The sequence below is a fragment of the Aotus nancymaae genome, unplaced genomic scaffold, assembly GCF_030222135.1.
Source record: "Aotus nancymaae isolate 86718 unplaced genomic scaffold, 86718_ANA_hifiasm-v0.15.2.pri h1tg000064l_1, whole genome shotgun sequence".
NCBI lineage: Eukaryota > Metazoa > Chordata > Mammalia > Primates > Aotidae > Aotus > Aotus nancymaae.
Window position 1 is genome coordinate 10856899 of NW_026988479.1, and position 17232 is coordinate 10874130.

General features: G+C 47.7%; 1 protein-coding gene across 6 annotated transcripts in view; it reads left to right on the forward strand.

Annotated features, from left to right (window-relative positions):
• Positions 1 to 17232, forward strand: part of SLC25A48 (solute carrier family 25 member 48) — a 245147-nt gene that overhangs the window by 185261 nt on the left and 42654 nt on the right. For 3 of the 6 annotated variants that reach the window (XM_064366344.1, XM_064366347.1, XM_064366343.1), the window contains exons 1-2: positions 6294 to 6530; positions 16908 to 16951. In XM_064366344.1, the coding sequence (XP_064222414.1) occupies positions 6485 to 6530; positions 16908 to 16951 (90 nt within the window). In that variant the 5' untranslated portion in view covers positions 6294 to 6484. Of the gene's footprint in view, positions 1 to 6293; positions 6531 to 16907; positions 16952 to 17232 lie in introns of those variants that run through there. The other 3 variants (XM_064366342.1, XM_064366341.1, XM_064366346.1) reach the window with 2 other exon arrangements.

The following is a 17232-nucleotide window of genomic DNA, read 5'->3' on the forward strand; positions in this document are numbered from 1 at the left end:
TCTGAGGGGCTGGACAGGCACAGGCCTCAACTTCCCTGGGGCAAGCCCAGTAGGTCCCTGCAGAGAACAAATGCTGGTTGCAAGGAGCCTGAGCCAGCCTCCGCATGGGCTATGGAGGTTTGTCCAGATCAGATGCAGCCGGCCCCAGAGATGGGCCTTTCATCCAGAAAGGATGCAGAGCAGGACTGAGGAATGCCGCTAGCCTGCAGACTCCACTGCCCACACAATCATGGCCTAGCTCTTCCCTTGCCATTCAGGATCCTCAGGAGCCAGACTCCAAGACTTCCAGCCTCCTCTCCCACAGCCATGGGGGCTTTGGGAGAACAAAACTCTTCCTGACTCCCCTTGCATTCTCTCACCTGGTGCTGCTCAGATGTGTTCCTTTTCCTTCCCATCAGAGTCAACCTGAGAGTTAAGGCTGGCTCTGTGTACATCTGAGAATAGGAAATGCTGCTGTCTACCTGAGCGAAGGCCAGGCAGGTCAGCGGACCTGGTAGCCCAGGTTGAGTATCCCTCTGCCTGTGTGCCCTTCTCCACTGCTCACAACTTAGCTTGTCTTTTTAGTTCCAGCTCAAATGCTGCTCCTTCCCAAGACTTCTGGGTCTGCCCTCCAAATTTCCGATGGCCCCTCTGGGCCTCTATTTGAGGTCAGGCCTGATGTGAGGTTTATGGGTCTCCCCCAGCCCGGCAGCTGATGTTTGATGAGTGCATGACAGAGGAGACAACCGCATGGCAGAAGAGAGAGTAAATGGTCCTCAAACGCTGACTCTTCTGTCGCTGTCAGCACCCAAGCTCCTCCGAGTCCCAGGAAGTTTAGCATATAGCAGGTGCTCAGCCAGGCTTTCAGCAGCAGTGCCTCTTTCTATACTCCTGCAGGAACCCCTTGATACCAAACCTCTCCAACCTGGGCTACCTGGTCCCCTGACCTGCCTGGCCTTCAGTCAGGCAGACAGCAGCATTTCCTGTTCTCAGATGTCCACAGAGCCAGCCTCGACCAGCAGGTTAACTCTGATAGGAAGGAAATGGAGCACACCTGATTTTCAAGCTGATATCACCATAGCCCAGAATTTCAGAGTTCTATGGACCTGAGTTCACAAGACCCTGTCAGGGAGGAAAGGACGGAGGGCAGCCCAGGGCACTGGGATGGTATTAGGGGAAGGGATGCTTTCCCCCGATTCAACTGTTGCAGGAGTCCTATGAATATGACACAGTTAGACAGTGTTAATACCATCTCAGTGATGGTGGGGAAACTGAGGCAGAGAAGTTAGGACATTTATGCAGAGGGGTGGGGGTGGGGGCAAGGGCCCTTGGAAAAGTCACTTCTACTCTCTGAGTCCTGGCCAGGAGGCAGCACTCGTTTAATAGCATGGGCCCTGGAGTCAAACAGCAGGTGTGACCGTAATCCTCCTCTGACTGCTGCGTGGCTTTGGAGAAACCGCTTGACCTCCCTGAGCCTCATTCTTCTCACCTATTCAGTGGGGACTTGGCTCGGAGAATTCAACAAGATGGTGTAAGCACAGCATGCAGCACTGGGCCAGCTTGGAGCCCTGAGTTGGAAGAAAGCCTGGGACATTCGAAGCTTCCATAGACCTACACAGGTGAAGAGATTGGGGTGTCACCGCCCGTCCAAGCACACAGCGCCCAGACACCTCAGATGGATTCTCATCAAGCCTCTCGGAGGTTTGCTCTGGCACCTCAGACTCCCCTCTGAGCCAGCATCCCCTCCACAGCCCACATATATACTGAGTGTGACTCTCTGCCAGCCAGTGACAGGGAAACCGGCCAGGAAACTATCCAGAGTGGGCAGCCACGCTTGTCTTCTCAGCCCGAGAGCCTCAACTGCTGTGCAGCAGCGCCCTCTCCTGGCGCATCTTGATGAGGCCTCACAGCTGGTATCTGCGTGGCCCAGAATTTCAGACTTCCCAGGACACCACTTCAGACGGGATCGTCCATACCTTCCAAAAGATAGGGGAAGAACTGAAGTCTGGACTTTCCCAAGACGCCCAGTGAGGCAGCAGCAGCACTGGGACCAGAGCTCAGGCAGCCCAGCCTTCCCGCCGGCTGCTTCACCCCTCGCTTCGCAGCCACTTGCCTCTGTTTCTTGACTGCCAGCCTCAAACTGAACAGGTGATGGGCCAGACTCAGTTTGTGCATGCTCCGCACATACCTTCTCAAAGTGCCGCCAACAGAGGAAGAAACCTTGCTCCCAGTGAGAAGCTCGAAAATCACGTGTGCTCCTTTTCCTTCCCATCAGAGTCGGGGAGGGAGCTCAGAGCTCCCGTTGTCCGAGGCCAGTTCAGGAATGATGCAACAGGGGCAAACGCTCAACAAAGAAAGACAGCACAAGCCTGCGGTCCTGTTTCATTAATCCTTCGCATTCAGTCCTAACTGCTGTCTGCCTGCTCTGTGGCAGAGCCCGAGAATGACATGGTGGCAGACAGGTCAGATGGGTCCTATCTATCTGCCTGGAGCAACCAAGCATTGCACAAGGGCCGAGCGCCACCGTGAGAGTTGGAAAAAGAAGCAAGGGTGCCTTGAGAGAGGGCAACAAAGGCTTGACCTCCTGTGAGGGGCCTGGGGAGGCCTCCCCATGCAGAAGATACTTCGGCATAGATCTGAAGGTGGTAGGACTTGGCCATGAGAAGGGCAGGGAGAGGGAGCTGCAGGCAGAGAGAGTGATCAGTGCAAAACCCTTCGGGGGAAATGTGGCTGGTACCTTTGAGGGCCTGAAAGAAGCCAGGTTTCTGTGTTGCTCCAGGAAAGGCCAGGGGGAGGCCTCATACCCAGGAGTGATATGGCCACCTCTTCAGCTCTGCCTTGTACCTGGACACCCTCCTTGTCTGCCAGCCACTGGCAGGCCCTTCAGACTTTGCCGCATGCCTCCCCATTTAAGGCCCAGCTGACTGAGCAGTGACTGTCCATCAGGCCTGTGCCAGGCTCCACATGTCCAGTGTAGAATGAGGCAGTATCCTGTTCCCAGTGGGTTCACAATCTGGATGTGAAGACAGACTATCAACCATTGAGTGTGACAGGAGTGATACAGATATGCTCAGAATATTCAGGAAACACAGCTGAGAGCTAACAGATCCCGTGTGGCACAGGGTGATAAGGGCTTTGAGGAAGGCCTGTCAGGAGAAGGTGACAGCTGAGCTGAGTCTCAAAGAAGAAGGGGGCAGGGGTGAGTCAAGGGAGAAGGAGGGAGAGGGTGTTTCCCGCAAGGGAATAGCGCATGTGCAGTCACACACATGCACAGACTGTGGGACGCTGGGGTGAGAAGTGGAAGGGCAGCCAGACCCGGTCCCACAGAGCTACACACACCACACTGGGGAATTGAAATTTATGCTCAAGATCACAGAAAGTCATCGGAGGTCACTAAACTGAGCAGATTTAAGGTTTCAGAAGCTCACGGGGGCAGCAGCTGGAGGGTGGATGCAGGACTGGGCAGAGGGACCCAGGGGCCCATGTCCACTGTGATCCAGGCAGGGCAGTGGCACAGGCCTGGGCTGAGCCACATCAGGAGGTGCCAATGAGGGATGGGTGTCATTGAGGGGATGGACACTCAGGACTTTGTGGCTGGTGGGATAAGACCTTGGGAGAGAGAAATGGAGGATGGTTTCCAAGGTGCTGGTTTCGGTGGCCGCTGGGTGGAGTTGTGTTTCTCTGAGTTGAAGAGGTACTGGAGGAGGAAGAGAGACTTCATCAAGGGATGTGCTGAGCTAAGACGACCTGAGCCACCCAGGTGGAGGTGTTGAGTGGTGGGATGTCTGGACTCAGAAGCGAGGTGTGGGGGTTATACACTGAGAAATGGGAGGTACAGGTGGGTGAGGGTCCAGATGGGGCTCTGAGGAATCCTCACGTAAGCATGAGAAGGGGACAAGGCACCAGGGAAGAAGATGAGAACAGCTGGGGAAGTGGGAGGAAAGCTCGGTGAGGGCAGGAATCTGGAAACAGATGGGAGCAGGTGCATGGGCAGGGCCTTCACCGCAGCAGGTCAGGAATACACAGCTGGCACAGGCCTTTGCTGCCCAAGTGTGGCAGGTGGGCACGGGGAGGGGACTCTCGGCTTGCTTGAGAGAGTGGTTGGGGAGATGGGAGCTGTGGGGCTGTGGAGACTAAAGGTGCAGTCAGGAGACTCCAGGTTTGGAGAACCTTCCCTGATTGCTTCCTGGAGAACAGTGGACTCCTCCACTGCTCTTACAGCAGTCTCTGTGTAGCATCTTAGACAGACTGTCTCCTCTCAAACAGAGACTTTCCCAAAAGCAAGGCACTAGCACAGACTGGGTGCTCAGGAAATGTCTGTGGCCTGAAAGGGCAAATAAAAAATGGGGGGTGGACCACTAGTTAGTAAATGCTAACAGCATAGCCCATCTGCATGCCCCGCTGCAGAGGAAAGTGCTGAGAGGTCACTACTCGGGGAGGAAATGAGAGGTCACTACTCGGGGAGGAAATGAGGGAGAAAGGAAATGAGTTGCTTTCTGGCCCTAGTCATACGGGGAGTGGATCTTTCTGTGAAGTTTCTTTCCCCATGTAATGGCCAGTAGCTGCCCTGCCCTCTCCCGCGCGTAGAATGCAAATGTGAATGGAATGGCAGCACACTGCAAATGCTGCTCTGAAGTGCAAAGGCCAGGAAGAAGGGAGGGCCTAGATCCCCGCCACAGAGCCATCATTCGGCTTCGGCTCACAGCCCTGTGGTCTGGGATTTTCCAGGCCTGGCCAGGGCTGCTGGTAAACCTAGGGTCCTCCCTCCACTTCCCTGGGTGGTGCACCCCATGGGCAGGTTTGTGGCATGCATTTGGGAATGGAGCGCAGTAGTTCAATTTGGAAAGCGACCCACTCCCTCTGCTCTGCTCCAGCTCATTAGTAGTTCAAGCAGCAGCTTTCTGGGCTTGGGAGGCCATCCTGGGGCTGCCAGGGACACTGCCTGCCAACTTAAGACCTCCCTAATTGGTGCTGACACAGGACTGAGGGAATGACAATCTGCCTGGCACTCCTTAGGTGGTCTTCCAAAGGAGTGGGCCTTGGGAATTGGCAGGCTCTCCACTTGTGGATTCATTCCAGTGGTGAACTCACTAAAGGCCAGTCTTCAGAGACCTGCATTTCTTACAGCGGCCCTAGGTATATATCCCGGGCATGGTAGGACACAGCTTGGGGTTGATGCTGATGGCAACTCTGAAGCCTCAAGACTGGGTGGGTCACCATGTGCAGCAGGAAGCTGAGGCATGGGGATGGGGTGTGACGGTTCCACTCCTCCCTGGAACTTTGTAAGATTTCCCCAGCCAGGCCAGTGACTCGATCTCAGGCTGTCCTGTCCAGACGCAGGTCCACTCTCTGTGTGCCAGGGCAGGGGAGGGCTGGATGCTGCAGGAAGGTCCCTTCCACCTCCAAGTCCCCACACCTCAGTGGACAGCCCTTTGTAGGATCAAGCTTCGGTGGTCAGGCTCTTTGTTGCTTTGGAAGGAGGAGGTCTGGCTGGCTGTTGCTGCATGTTAACCTGGATGACATGACATGGATATGCCCAGTGGGATAAGGACAGGCCCAGCAGAGGCCCCTTCCTCCTGACCATACTCCTCACCATTCTTGTCAACCTTGGGGTGTCTTGGCTGAGACCCACAGCTGAGTACCTGCTGGAAACTAGCAGAATGCTGGGGGACTTCGAGTCTTCTTCTTGGGAAGGGAGGAAAGAAACTCTCATGTAAACAAAAACCTCTCCACACAGCAGGCCACTTCTCCAGTGGGCATGGACCTCTGGCCAGGGACCTGGGTGAATGTAGGGTCTCCCTACAGAGAGAGAGTTTGAGGTAGAGAGGACCACCCCTCTGCCTTCTGCTGGCCCAGGGTGGACAGTGTAGGCTGAGCCAGGGCCAGGCAGGGAGCTGGGTCCCTAGAGAGCTGTAGCTGAAAGCTAGACATGACCGTGGACCACCAGGTGCTTTTTAGGCACGGGGCACTGAGTGGGACATGGTTGGGATGAACAAAAAGCATCACTGCCCAGAGTTGGCATGAGAGAGAGTCCACCGCTGATTGGAATCAGCATTGTCAGCACAGCACAGGGGGATATGAGCACAGCCACCAAATGCCATCTCTGGATGGGCGGCTGGCACTTTCACTTCAAAAGCGCTGAGGCTCTGAAGTTGGCAAGGAGGATAACCTGGAGAAGGGAGGACTGAGAGAATTCCACTTGATGACCCTTGCCTGTTTGATTCTGGGATGAGCCGCGCGGAGCGCACCCTTATCCGCGCGGAGTGCTGTGCCTTTAAGGTCCACTGGGGGCGTGATGTCAGCCGCCCTCCGGCACTTTGAGAGGTGAGCGCGGCAGCCTGCTCAGCTGGTGTCTCAGGGACTGGGTTTGGAGTAGGACCTGCGGTGTGCTCCGAGACTCCGACTTTCCTCTTGAGGCGCGCTCGCGCCCACGGGCCATGCCTCACTGACCCTAAGTGGGCACTGCCCCGGCTCCGGGAGAGCGAGACGCCGCGCGCCACCGACCATGGGCAGCTTCCAGCTGGAAGACTTTGCGGCGGGCTGGATCGGTGGTGAGTGTGCCTACCGGGGACCCCCGGACAGAGAGAGCGAGCCTGGAGGAGTTTGCCTCCGTGCTCTGAGGAAACTTTGTGCCTCCGTGCGCTCTCATCCCGCTTCCTCGTGCGCGCGCAGCCTGCTTCGGGGAGATCTCCCGGATGGTAATTGTCAGAGCTAAACTCAGAGAGCTTCACAGCGATTCAGGCTCAGCTTCTGATTTGCTCATTAAGTTAGGATCCGCGGGACCTGATGCGGTAATGATTAAACAGCCAGTCAAAGCCGACAGCCAATGGAGGCTCCTAGCGGCGCACACACCCTTCAGTGACCCGGTGCACACCTGAATTGCGGACATGGCTGGCGGGAACTTATGTATGAAGGTGGCGCTTGGCTGCTGACCCCGGGGCGAAGGGTGGTGGGGAGCCGGACTTCGAGATCCGGCCGGCCCTAGGGGGCGTCCCGACTGGAGGGAGCAGAGCGCCTGCTGCAGGTGCCTGTTGCCAGGTTGCGAGAAACACTTACTGCCTTCAGCCGCCGCCAGCCGTCAGCCAACGCCTACCTCCAAGGCCCCTCCTCCGGCCGCTGTTGGGTCTGCTGGTCCCTTCATCACAGCTCCTGGAGCCACTTTTTTACTGGGCCTGGGATGGGTTGCCTGGGCGAGAGTTGCTTTCGTTTCCTTACTTCTCCATTTTTCTTTCCAATAGGTTTATCCCTCTTCGATCAGCTATTGGGGAAGGGGGAAGTTTGAGGGACTTTGTTAGTTGTAAAATGTATACGTGTGTGTGTGTGTGTGTGTGTGTGTGTATTTGAACCCATCTAAGAGGATTATCCTAAAAGGGATGTTGGCAAATGCAGCTCTTCTCCAAAAGAAAAAAAAAAAAAAGACGAAAAGAGCTACAAACCTGATTGGATCCCACCTTCTCCCCTCCAACCTAGCCAGAAGCCACTTCTCTCCCTCACAGGTGGCTGCGGGGCACCTGCTTTACACCCTCCTGAGCAGAGGTGCCTCCTTTCACCTTGAGTTAGTCTGTTGGCACAGATGCCCTTGGGTGGGGCTGAGGCTCATCTCTCCCAACTTTCCCAGTCAGGGGTTTTCCACCTGAGGCCCATTGGGCATATCCAGGCCCTTTTTGACGGGACAATTATTCTACCATTCAAAGGGGCAGGCAGAGAGAGGAGACACTTCTGTGGGCTACCCTTAAATAACCAGACCACCTTCAGTAGGAATGCAAGTGGCTTGGTTTGAGAAGTGCCCTGGAAAGTAGGGCTGAGTCAGAGTAGTTCCAAGACTTTGATACTCCTCCCCACCCCCAAACGTGAAAAAACATGAACCCTCCCCAGCTCACAGCAAGTAGGAGATTTTTGTGCTTTGTTCTGCTATTGTTCTTACCTCGGTGATGTTATTGGAAGTAATAGCAAAAACCGCAATTACTTTTGCACCAACCTAATAATATTAAATGATGATAAATGTTTACTACATTTTAATAGTTACCAGGTGCCAGGTATTGTTTAAGTGCTACATGTAGTCTTTTAAAACAATTTTATTGAGGTTTATTTTACATATTATAAAATTCACCCATTTCAGCAATTGAATGTCTTTTAGTAATTTTACAGAGTGGTACAACCATCACTATGAATTTGTTTTAGACCATTTTCATGCCCCAGTAATATTCCTCATTTGAAGTTGAAATGCTGTTTCCTCTCCTTAATATACTTCCTGTAAATCTGCCTTTCCTGGATATGTTATGTCAATTGAATCTTGCAACATGTGGTATCTTGTGTCAGTTTATGTATATTTCTTTAATTATTATAACAACCCCAATGAGGTAGGTTCCATTGCATCCTTATTTTACAGATGAGGAAACTGAGATACAGAGAAATTCACTGACTTGCCTAAGACCATGCATCTAGCATTGGCACTGGGATTCCAGCCCAGGCCATCTGGCACCAGAATCTGCCATCTTAATTTTGTCTTAACTCTCCAAACAACCTTACATGACAAAATTTTGCCCCTTTTTTATACTCCTCCCCCTCAATCATACACACACCAATCTTTGTTTGATATATATATTTTTTTCTATAAGCATTAAGCAATAGCTTCCCCTTTTGCCTTACCCCTAAGTCCCTGGTAACCTTTAATCTGCTTTCTGTCTCTATAAATGTGCCTATTTTAGAGATTTCATGTAAGTGGAACCATACAGTATTTGCCCTTTTATGTCTAACTTATTTCACTTAGGATAAAATTTTCAAGGTTCATCCATGTTGTAGCATATATCAAAACTGAGGGAATCACTGTATGTATATGTATGTAAATGCCAAATTTTGTGTATCTATTATCTGTTGATGGATACTTGGATTGTTTCCATCTTTTGACTTGTGAAAAATTCTGCTATAAACACTAGCACACAAATAACTTTTTTTTTTTTTTTTTAGAAAGAAAAAGAATAAAGAGGAGGAAAAAGGAAGAGAAAGAGAGAGAGAGAGAATGGGAGTATTGCTTATTTGCCCAGGCTAGAATGCAGTTTAGTAATGGGTATTGAAAACCTCTTTTATACCAATAATTATACTTGATGTAAACAGGAAAGAATAAGGGAAGAAAATAACAAATGAGCAGCCAACCAATATTTCATTTAAACCTATGAAATGCTATGCAATTACTGAGGAGTGATTTACTTCCAATTATGTAGTCACTTATGGAATAGGTGTGAGGTGGTAATGTATGTTTTATGTATTTGAAGTGGAGAGTTCTATAGATGTTTATTAAGTTTACTTGTTCCGGGTCTGAGTTCAAGTCCTGGATGTCCTTGTTAATTTTCTGTCTCGTTGATCTATAAAATCGTTAGCTCTTCTTGTTACATTGATCCTTTTGCCATTATGTAATGTCCTTCTTTGCCTCTTTTGCTCTTTGTTACTTTAAAGTCTACTTTATCAGAGGCGAGAATTGCATCTCCTGCTTTTTATTTGTTTGTTTTTACTCTCTGATTGGTTGATAAATCTTCCTCCTTCTCTTTGTTTTGAGTCTTTGTGTATCGTTGCATGTGAGATGGGTCTGGATACAGCATAGCAATGGGTTTTGGCTTTTTATCCAATTAGAATATATATAACTTTAATACTGGCATTTGATGCTGGCTGGCTGTTTTGCCCATTAGTTAGTGTAAATTTTTCGTTGTGTTAATGTTCTTTTCTTTTTGATATATTTTTGGAAAGGCTGATATTGGTTGTTCCTTTATATGTATAGTGCTTCTTTCAGAAGCTCTTGTAAAGCAGGCCTGGTGGTGGTGAACTCTCTAAGTACTTGTTTGTTCGCAAAGGATTTAATTTTTCCTTCGATTATAAAGCTTAGTTTGGCTGGATAGGAAATTCTGGGTTGAAAGTTCTTTTCTTTAAGGATGTTAAATATTGGTCCCCACTCTTTTCTGGCTTGTAGGGTTTCTGCTGAGAGATCTGCTGTAAGTCTGATAGGTTTCCCTTTATGAGTAACCTGACCTTTCTCTCTGGCTGCTCTTAGTATTTTCTCCTTCATTTCAACCCTAATAAATCTGACGATTATGTGCCTTGGGGTTGGTCTTCTTGAAGAATATCTTTGTGGTGTTCTCTGTATTACCTGGAGTTGAATATTACCCTGTCTTGCCAGGTTGGGAAAATTTTCCTGAATAATATCCTGAAGAGTATTTTCCAACTTGGATTCATTCTCTTCATCACATTCAGGCACACCTATCAAACGTAAATTAGGTCTTTTCACATAGTCCCGTATTTCCTGGAGACTTTGCTCATTCCTTTTCATCCTTTTTTCTCCAATCTTGTCTTCTCGTTTCATTTCACTGAGCTGGTTCTCGATTTCTGATGTCCTTTCTTCTACTTGATCAATTCGACTGTTTAAACTTGTGCATGCTTCACGAAGTTCTCGTGTTGTGTTTTTCAGCTCCATCAATTCACTTATATTCCTCTCTAAATTGTCCATTCTCGTTAACATTTCGTCAAACCTTTTTTCAAGGTTCTTAGTTTCGTTGCATTGGGTTAGAACAAGTTCTTTTAATTCACAGAAGTTTCTTATCACCCACGTTTTGAAGCCTGCTTCTGTTATTGGAACACACTCGTAATCTATTAAGCCTTGTTCCGTTACTGATGAGGAATTGCGATCCCCTGTAGAGGGATAGGCATTCTGATTTTGAGTATTCTCTGCCTTTTTATGCTGATTTCTTCCCTTCATTATATATTTATCCGTCTGTTGTCTTTGTAATTACCGACTTTCTAACTAGGTCTCTGAGCAGACGTCCAACTTGTTGATTCCCAGCGCCAAAATCTGAGCAATCCACTGCGCTGGTCAAAATAGCGGTGTTAAGATTGATGGTGCTTTTCTGCCCGGGAATCTCCGGACTCTGCACCAAAAACTGGCACGCTAAGGCACCAGCAAAACCGCCGCGCTGGCCACAAGAGTCGCCCTGGCGACACGTGGAGCTCCTCTGCTGGGAATCTCCTGGTCCGTGAGCAACAAATATTCGTCTGAAAGTGTGGCGTCCTCTCATTCTCTGCGCTTTCACTGGGAGCTAGGAGCCCGAGCTGCTAGTGATCAGCCATCTTGGATCTCTCTCCTGTTTGATATTTTACTGGTTTGTGAAGTGCCAAGATCTGGAAACCACTGACCTGATAATCCCATTTTAAAAATCTCAAATCCCATGCTTTCAGATGGGTGGGCTTATAAGTGTCAGGGAGTTGTTGGCCCAAGGGTGGATCTAAGACTGCACTGAACTGAGGGATGTGTGCACTCACTATGGGGGAAGCCCTGGAACCTGAGAACCAGCACTCCCCCTTCCACTACTCTACTGGAAAGGGTTAATTACTGCCATCACCTCTCTGCCCCTGCCCAGTTTAGTAGGTATGAGGGGATGAGAGGGGAAAGGTGAATCATTGTTCTGGGATTAGCTGGTTTCTTTGTCCCTATAAATATCTAATATTCCAGGAGCTCTTAGCTACCTTACCTGGTTAAATCATCTCTATTAACAGAGTTATTTCCTTCTTTATCAGTGTGCTGGGGAATTTGTCTTTGAAGAACAGTTTCTGTTTCAATTTCAGTCACCAACTGCTACAAGGGTGATATGGTTTGGCTGTTTCCCCACCCAAATTCCGTCTTGAATTGTAGCTCCCATAATTCCCATGTGACATGGGAGGGACCCCTCATAGGAGGTAATTAAATCATAGGGGCAGGCTTTCCCATGCTGTTCTTCTGGCAATGAATATGTCTCATGAGATCTGATGACTTTGTAAAGAAAGAGCTTCTCTACACAAGCTCTCTTTTTGCTTGCCACCAGGTAAGATGTGACTTTGCTCCTCTTTTGCCTTCTACCATTATTGTGTGGCCTCCCCAGGCATGTAGAACTGTGAGTCTATTAAATCTCTTTCCTTTATAAATTACCCAGTCTCAATAATGTCTTTATTAGCAGCATGAGAATGGACTAATACAGTCAGTTGGTACCAGTAGAGTGGAGTGTTGCTGTAAAGATACCTGAAAATGTGGAAGCAACTTTGGAACTGGGTAACAGACAGAGGTTAGAACATTTTGGAGGGCTCAGAAGAAGACAGAAAAATGTGGGAAAGTTTGGAACTTCCTAGAGACTTGTGGAATGGTTTTAACCAAAATGCTGATATGGACAATGAAGTCCCTGTTGAGGTGGTCTCAGATGGAGATGAGGAACTTGTTGGGAACTGGAATAAAAGTGACTCTTGTTATGTTTTAGCAAAGAGACTGGTGGCATTTTGCCCCTGCCCTAGAGATCTGTGGAACTTTGAACTTGAGAAAGATGATTTAGGGTATCGGGCTGAAGAAATTACTAAGCAGCAAAACATTCAAGAGGAGATTTGGGTGCTGTTAACAGCATTCAGTTTTGTGTATTCACAAAGATATGGTTTGGAATTTTAACTTATGTTTAAAATGGAAGCAGGGCATAAAAGTTTGGAAAACTTGCAGCCTAGTGGTGCAATAGAAAAGAAAAATCCATTTTCTGGGAAGAAATTCAAGCCTCTTGCAGAAATTTGCATAAGTAATAAGGAGCCAAATGTTAATCACCAAGACAGTGGGGAAATTATCTCTAGGGCATGTCAGAGACCTTGGTGACAGCCCTTGCCATCACAGACTCAGAGGGCTAGGAGGAAAAAAATGGTTTCCTGGGCTGCGTCCAGGGCCCCCTTGCTCTGTACAGCCTAGGGACTTGGTGCTCTGTGTCCTAGACACTCCAACCATGGCTAAAGGGATCAAGGTACAGCTCATGCTGTGGCTTCAGAGGGTGCAAGCCCCAAGCTTTGCTTCCACATGGTATTGAGCCTGTCTGTACATAGAAGTCAAGAATTGAGGTTTGGGAATCTTAATCTATATTTCAGAGAACGTATGAAAATGCCTGGATGTCCAAGCAGAAGTTTGCTGCAGGGGTGGGGCAATTATGGAGAATCTCTGCTAGGGCAGTGTGGAAAGGAAATGTGGGGTGGGAGCCCTACACAGAGTCCCCACTGGGACAATGCCTAGTAGAGCTGTGAGAAGAGAGCCACCATCCTCCAGACCTCAAAATGGTAGCTCCACTAACACTTGCACCATGCACCTGGAAAAGCCACAGATACTCATTGCAAGCCTCATGGGAGTTATAATTTTTTATTAAAAAACAAAAAAACCAATTTCCTTTCTCCCTCAGTTCCTTCCCTGATGGTGATCTGTCAGAGCACTTTCCTCTGCAATGCATCATGCAGATGGGCTATGCTGATGGCATTTGCTAATTCATGGGAGACACTCATGCTAGAAGCTAGTAGGAAGGCCATACCCTGCAAAGCCACAGGGATGGAGCTACCCAAGACCATGGGAACCCACCTCTTGCATTAGTGTGCCCTGGATGTGAAACATGGAGTCAAGGAGGTTGTTTCAGAGCTTTAATGTTTGATTGCCCTGCTGGATTTTGGACTTGCATGGAGGCTGTAGCCCCTCTGTTTTGGCCATTTTTTCCCATTTGGAACAGATGTATTTACCCAATGCCTATACCCTCACTGTTTCTAGGAAGTAACTAACTTGCTTTTGATCTCATAGGCTTATAAGTGGAAGAAACTTGCCTTGTCTCAGATGAGACAAGACTTTGGACTGTGTGTGGACTTTAGAGTTCATGCTGAAATGAGTTAAAACTTTGGGGGGCCATTGGGAAGGCACAATTGGTTTTGAAATGTGAGGACATCATATTTCGGAGGGGCCAGGAGTGGAATGATGTAATTTGGCTGTGTCCTCACCCAAATCTCATCTGGAATTGTAGCTCCCATAATTTCCATGTGTCATGGGAGAGACCCAGTGGGAGGTAATTGAATCATGGGGACGGGTTTTCCTGTGCTGTTCTTGTGGTAGTGAATAAGTCTCATGAGACCTGATGGCTTTATAAAGGGGTGTTCCCCAAGCTCTTTTTGCCTGCTGCCATGTAAGACATGACTTGCTCCTCCATCACCTTCCATGATTGTATGGCCTTCCCAGCCATGTGGAACTGTGAGTCAATTAAACCTCTTTCCTTTATAAGTTACCCAGTCTCAGGTATGTCTTTGATAGCAGTGTGAGAACAAACTAATACAAAGGGCTTCTTAATCTAAGTGGCCTTGGGGAAGTAGTGGTTCTCTTCAAATTGTATAGGTCTTGTGAGAGAGAGAGAGAGAGAGAGAGAGAGAGAGAGAGTGTGTAGGTATTTTTTCTGTGAAAAGATACAGGGTATATTCTTCACTTTTCCAAAGGGATCTTCTTTAAAAAAAATGGTAACATCACTCATATTTGAGCATCCTATGGGTGTCAGGCTCTCTGCTAGGTACTTTTTTTTTGTTTTGAGACGGAGTTTCGCTCTTGTTATCCAGGTTGGAGTGCAATGGCGAGATCTCAGCTCACTGCAACCTCTGCCTCCTGGGTTCAGGCAATTCTCCTGCCTCAGCCTCCTGAGTAGCTGGAATTACAGGCACGCGCCACCCTGCCCAGCTAATTTTTTGTGTTTTTAGTAGAGACGAGGTTTCACCATGTTGACCAGGATGGTCTCGATCTCTTGACCTCGTGATCCACCCGCCTCGGCCTCCCAAAGTGCTGGGATTACAGGCGTGAGCCACCGCGCCCAGCCTCTGCTAGGTACTTTTTATGCATCACTGCATTTCATTCTTACAATGGAAGCAGGAAGTAAGTGCTGTTATTATTCCTACTCTACACATGCTAAAAGTGAGACATAGAGAAGTTAAGTAACCTGCAGGTAACTGAAAATTTTCAGGTTTTTTTCTTTACACACATCCTACCCCCCTTTTTGAGCTGAAATTCACATAATAAAACATTAACCATTTGAAAGTGTATAATTCAGTGGCATTGCGTACATTCACAACACTGTGCAACCATCACTTCTATCTAGTTCCAAAACATTTTTCTCATGACCAAAGAAGATGCTGTACCCATTAAAGAGCAACTCCCATTTCCATCTCCTCCCAGTCCTGGCAAACATTAATTTACTTTCTGTCTTCATGGATTTACCTATCCTGGATTTTTCATATAAGTAGAGTCATGCGATAGCTTGCCTTTTACGTCTGGCCTTTCTAATTTAGCATGACGTTTTGGAGGTGCATCCATGCTGCAGCATGTACCAATAGTTTGTTTCTTTTTATTGCCAAGCAGTATTATCTGTATAAATATCCCACATTTTGTTTATCCATACATCAGTTGATGGGCATTTGGATTATTTCCACCTCTTGGCAATTGTGAACAATGTTGCCATGATGTGTGTGTAATGTACTTGTTTGAGTATCTGTTTTCTATTCTTGGATATATATGTAGGAATGGAACTGTTAACTCTATGTTTAGCTTTTTTGAGGAATTGCCAAACTGTTTCCACCATGGCTGCAGCATTTTACATTTCTACCAGCAATGTACAAGAGTTCCAATTTCTCTACATCCTTGCCAACAGTTCTTTTCCATTTTTTTTTTTCAATTATAGCTATCCTAGTGCGTGTGAAGCGGACTCTCATTGTGGTTTTAATTTGCATTTCCCAAATGAATGCAGATGTTGAGCATCTATTCATGTATCTGTGGATCATCTTTATATCATCATTGGAGAAATATGTGTGCAAGTCCTTTGCCCATTAAAATTCTTTTATTCAGTTGTGAGAGTTCTTTTTCTATATGGACACTAAATCCTTATCAAATATATGATTTCCACACATTTTCTCCCATTCTGTAGGATGTTTTCACTTTCGCACACGAAAGTTTTCAATTTTTATGAAGTTCAGCGTTATTCTTGCATTGTGTAGGGGAGTTAGAGATAACCTCCAACCCCCTGTTTAGCTCTTATTAGGCTCTTCAGCTGAATATAGAAACCAAATTGACACCAGGCTGATTAACAAGAGAAAAAGAATACAGATTTTATTTGTTTTTCATGACAGTGATCTTCACAAGGAGTGAAGTTGGGAGAAGTATCCAAAGCAAGATCTTTTCATACTTTTTAGACAAAGAATAATCAATTTAAGAAGAAATGACAGGACAAAGAAAATCTGGCTAGGGTGGTAGAATTTTGCTAGAGGAGTCACTAGGAGATGTATGGGGGGCTATAAAGCAGGTGGAGGATAAGGATTACTTCATTATGTATAAATTCAGGGCCACTGCAGCCTTCAATTCCAAGTCCCTGGTAATAAAGGCTATTTTGCTACCCTGGTATGGAGAGAGTACTGCTCCCAGAAGGATCTTAATTACTTGCTGCATGCAGGAAGAGACAGGTCAGCTCAGTCTTTCAGAAATTACGATTTCTCAATGTTTTCAACTTGAAATAATCCATGTACCCATCTGCTGTATTTTGATATGACATGTACTTCCCTCTATTGGTTGGTTTACTCTTGCTATTATATCTGAGAGTCCATTGCAAATCGCAGGTCAAGATTGTTTTCTATGTTTTAGTCTAAGAGTTTTATAGTTTTGCTCTCCCATTTAGGTCTTTGATCTATTTTGAGTTAATTTTGTATATGGTGTGAGGTGGACAGTGGGGTCTATCTGCACTCTTCCACTCTTTTGCCCGTGAATATCCACTTGTCCTAGTCCCTTCCATCAGCTCCAAAGTGAACTTTACTTGCAGGCTGACCTAGACTTTGAAGACTCAGGAGTGAGGGAGGCAGACAAGGAGACAGATATTTTTAGGACAGTGATAGACACCTTTTTTGGAGTGATTAGTTGTTTTACTCTATTTTCTCTGCCTTCCTTCCTGCATGGGCCAGTGCCTAGCACATTGGAGGCCCCCCACCCCCGCCCCCTGCAACTCCAGCAACTGGCCATTGACTAAATAAGTGCCTGTTTTGTCCCAAGAGACAGCTGGTGCAAGTTGGGAGTTTAAGGGCTGAGTTATCAGGCGTTCTTTTGTAATCCACAGGTGCAGCCAGCGTCATCGTCGGCCACCCTCTGGACACAGTCAAGGTACGGTAGCCATGTTTCCCATTACCTCTTAAAAAGAGGCATGGAGCTGATCTGCCTCTGGGACTATGCCTGCTGTTTCTGATCTCCCATAGAGTCTTCTGCTCAGGGCAGGCTCTAAGTTGCCAGCCCAGGGGGCTGGAGTGCCAGGAGGCCTGGGTTGGACTCAGAAGACTCAGAGGTCCAGGTGGGACTTTAAACTAGATTGGAGATGGGAACCCAATATTACCTGATGAAACACATGGGTGTGAGAACTGTGGAGCTGGTGGGGCCTTCCTGGCATT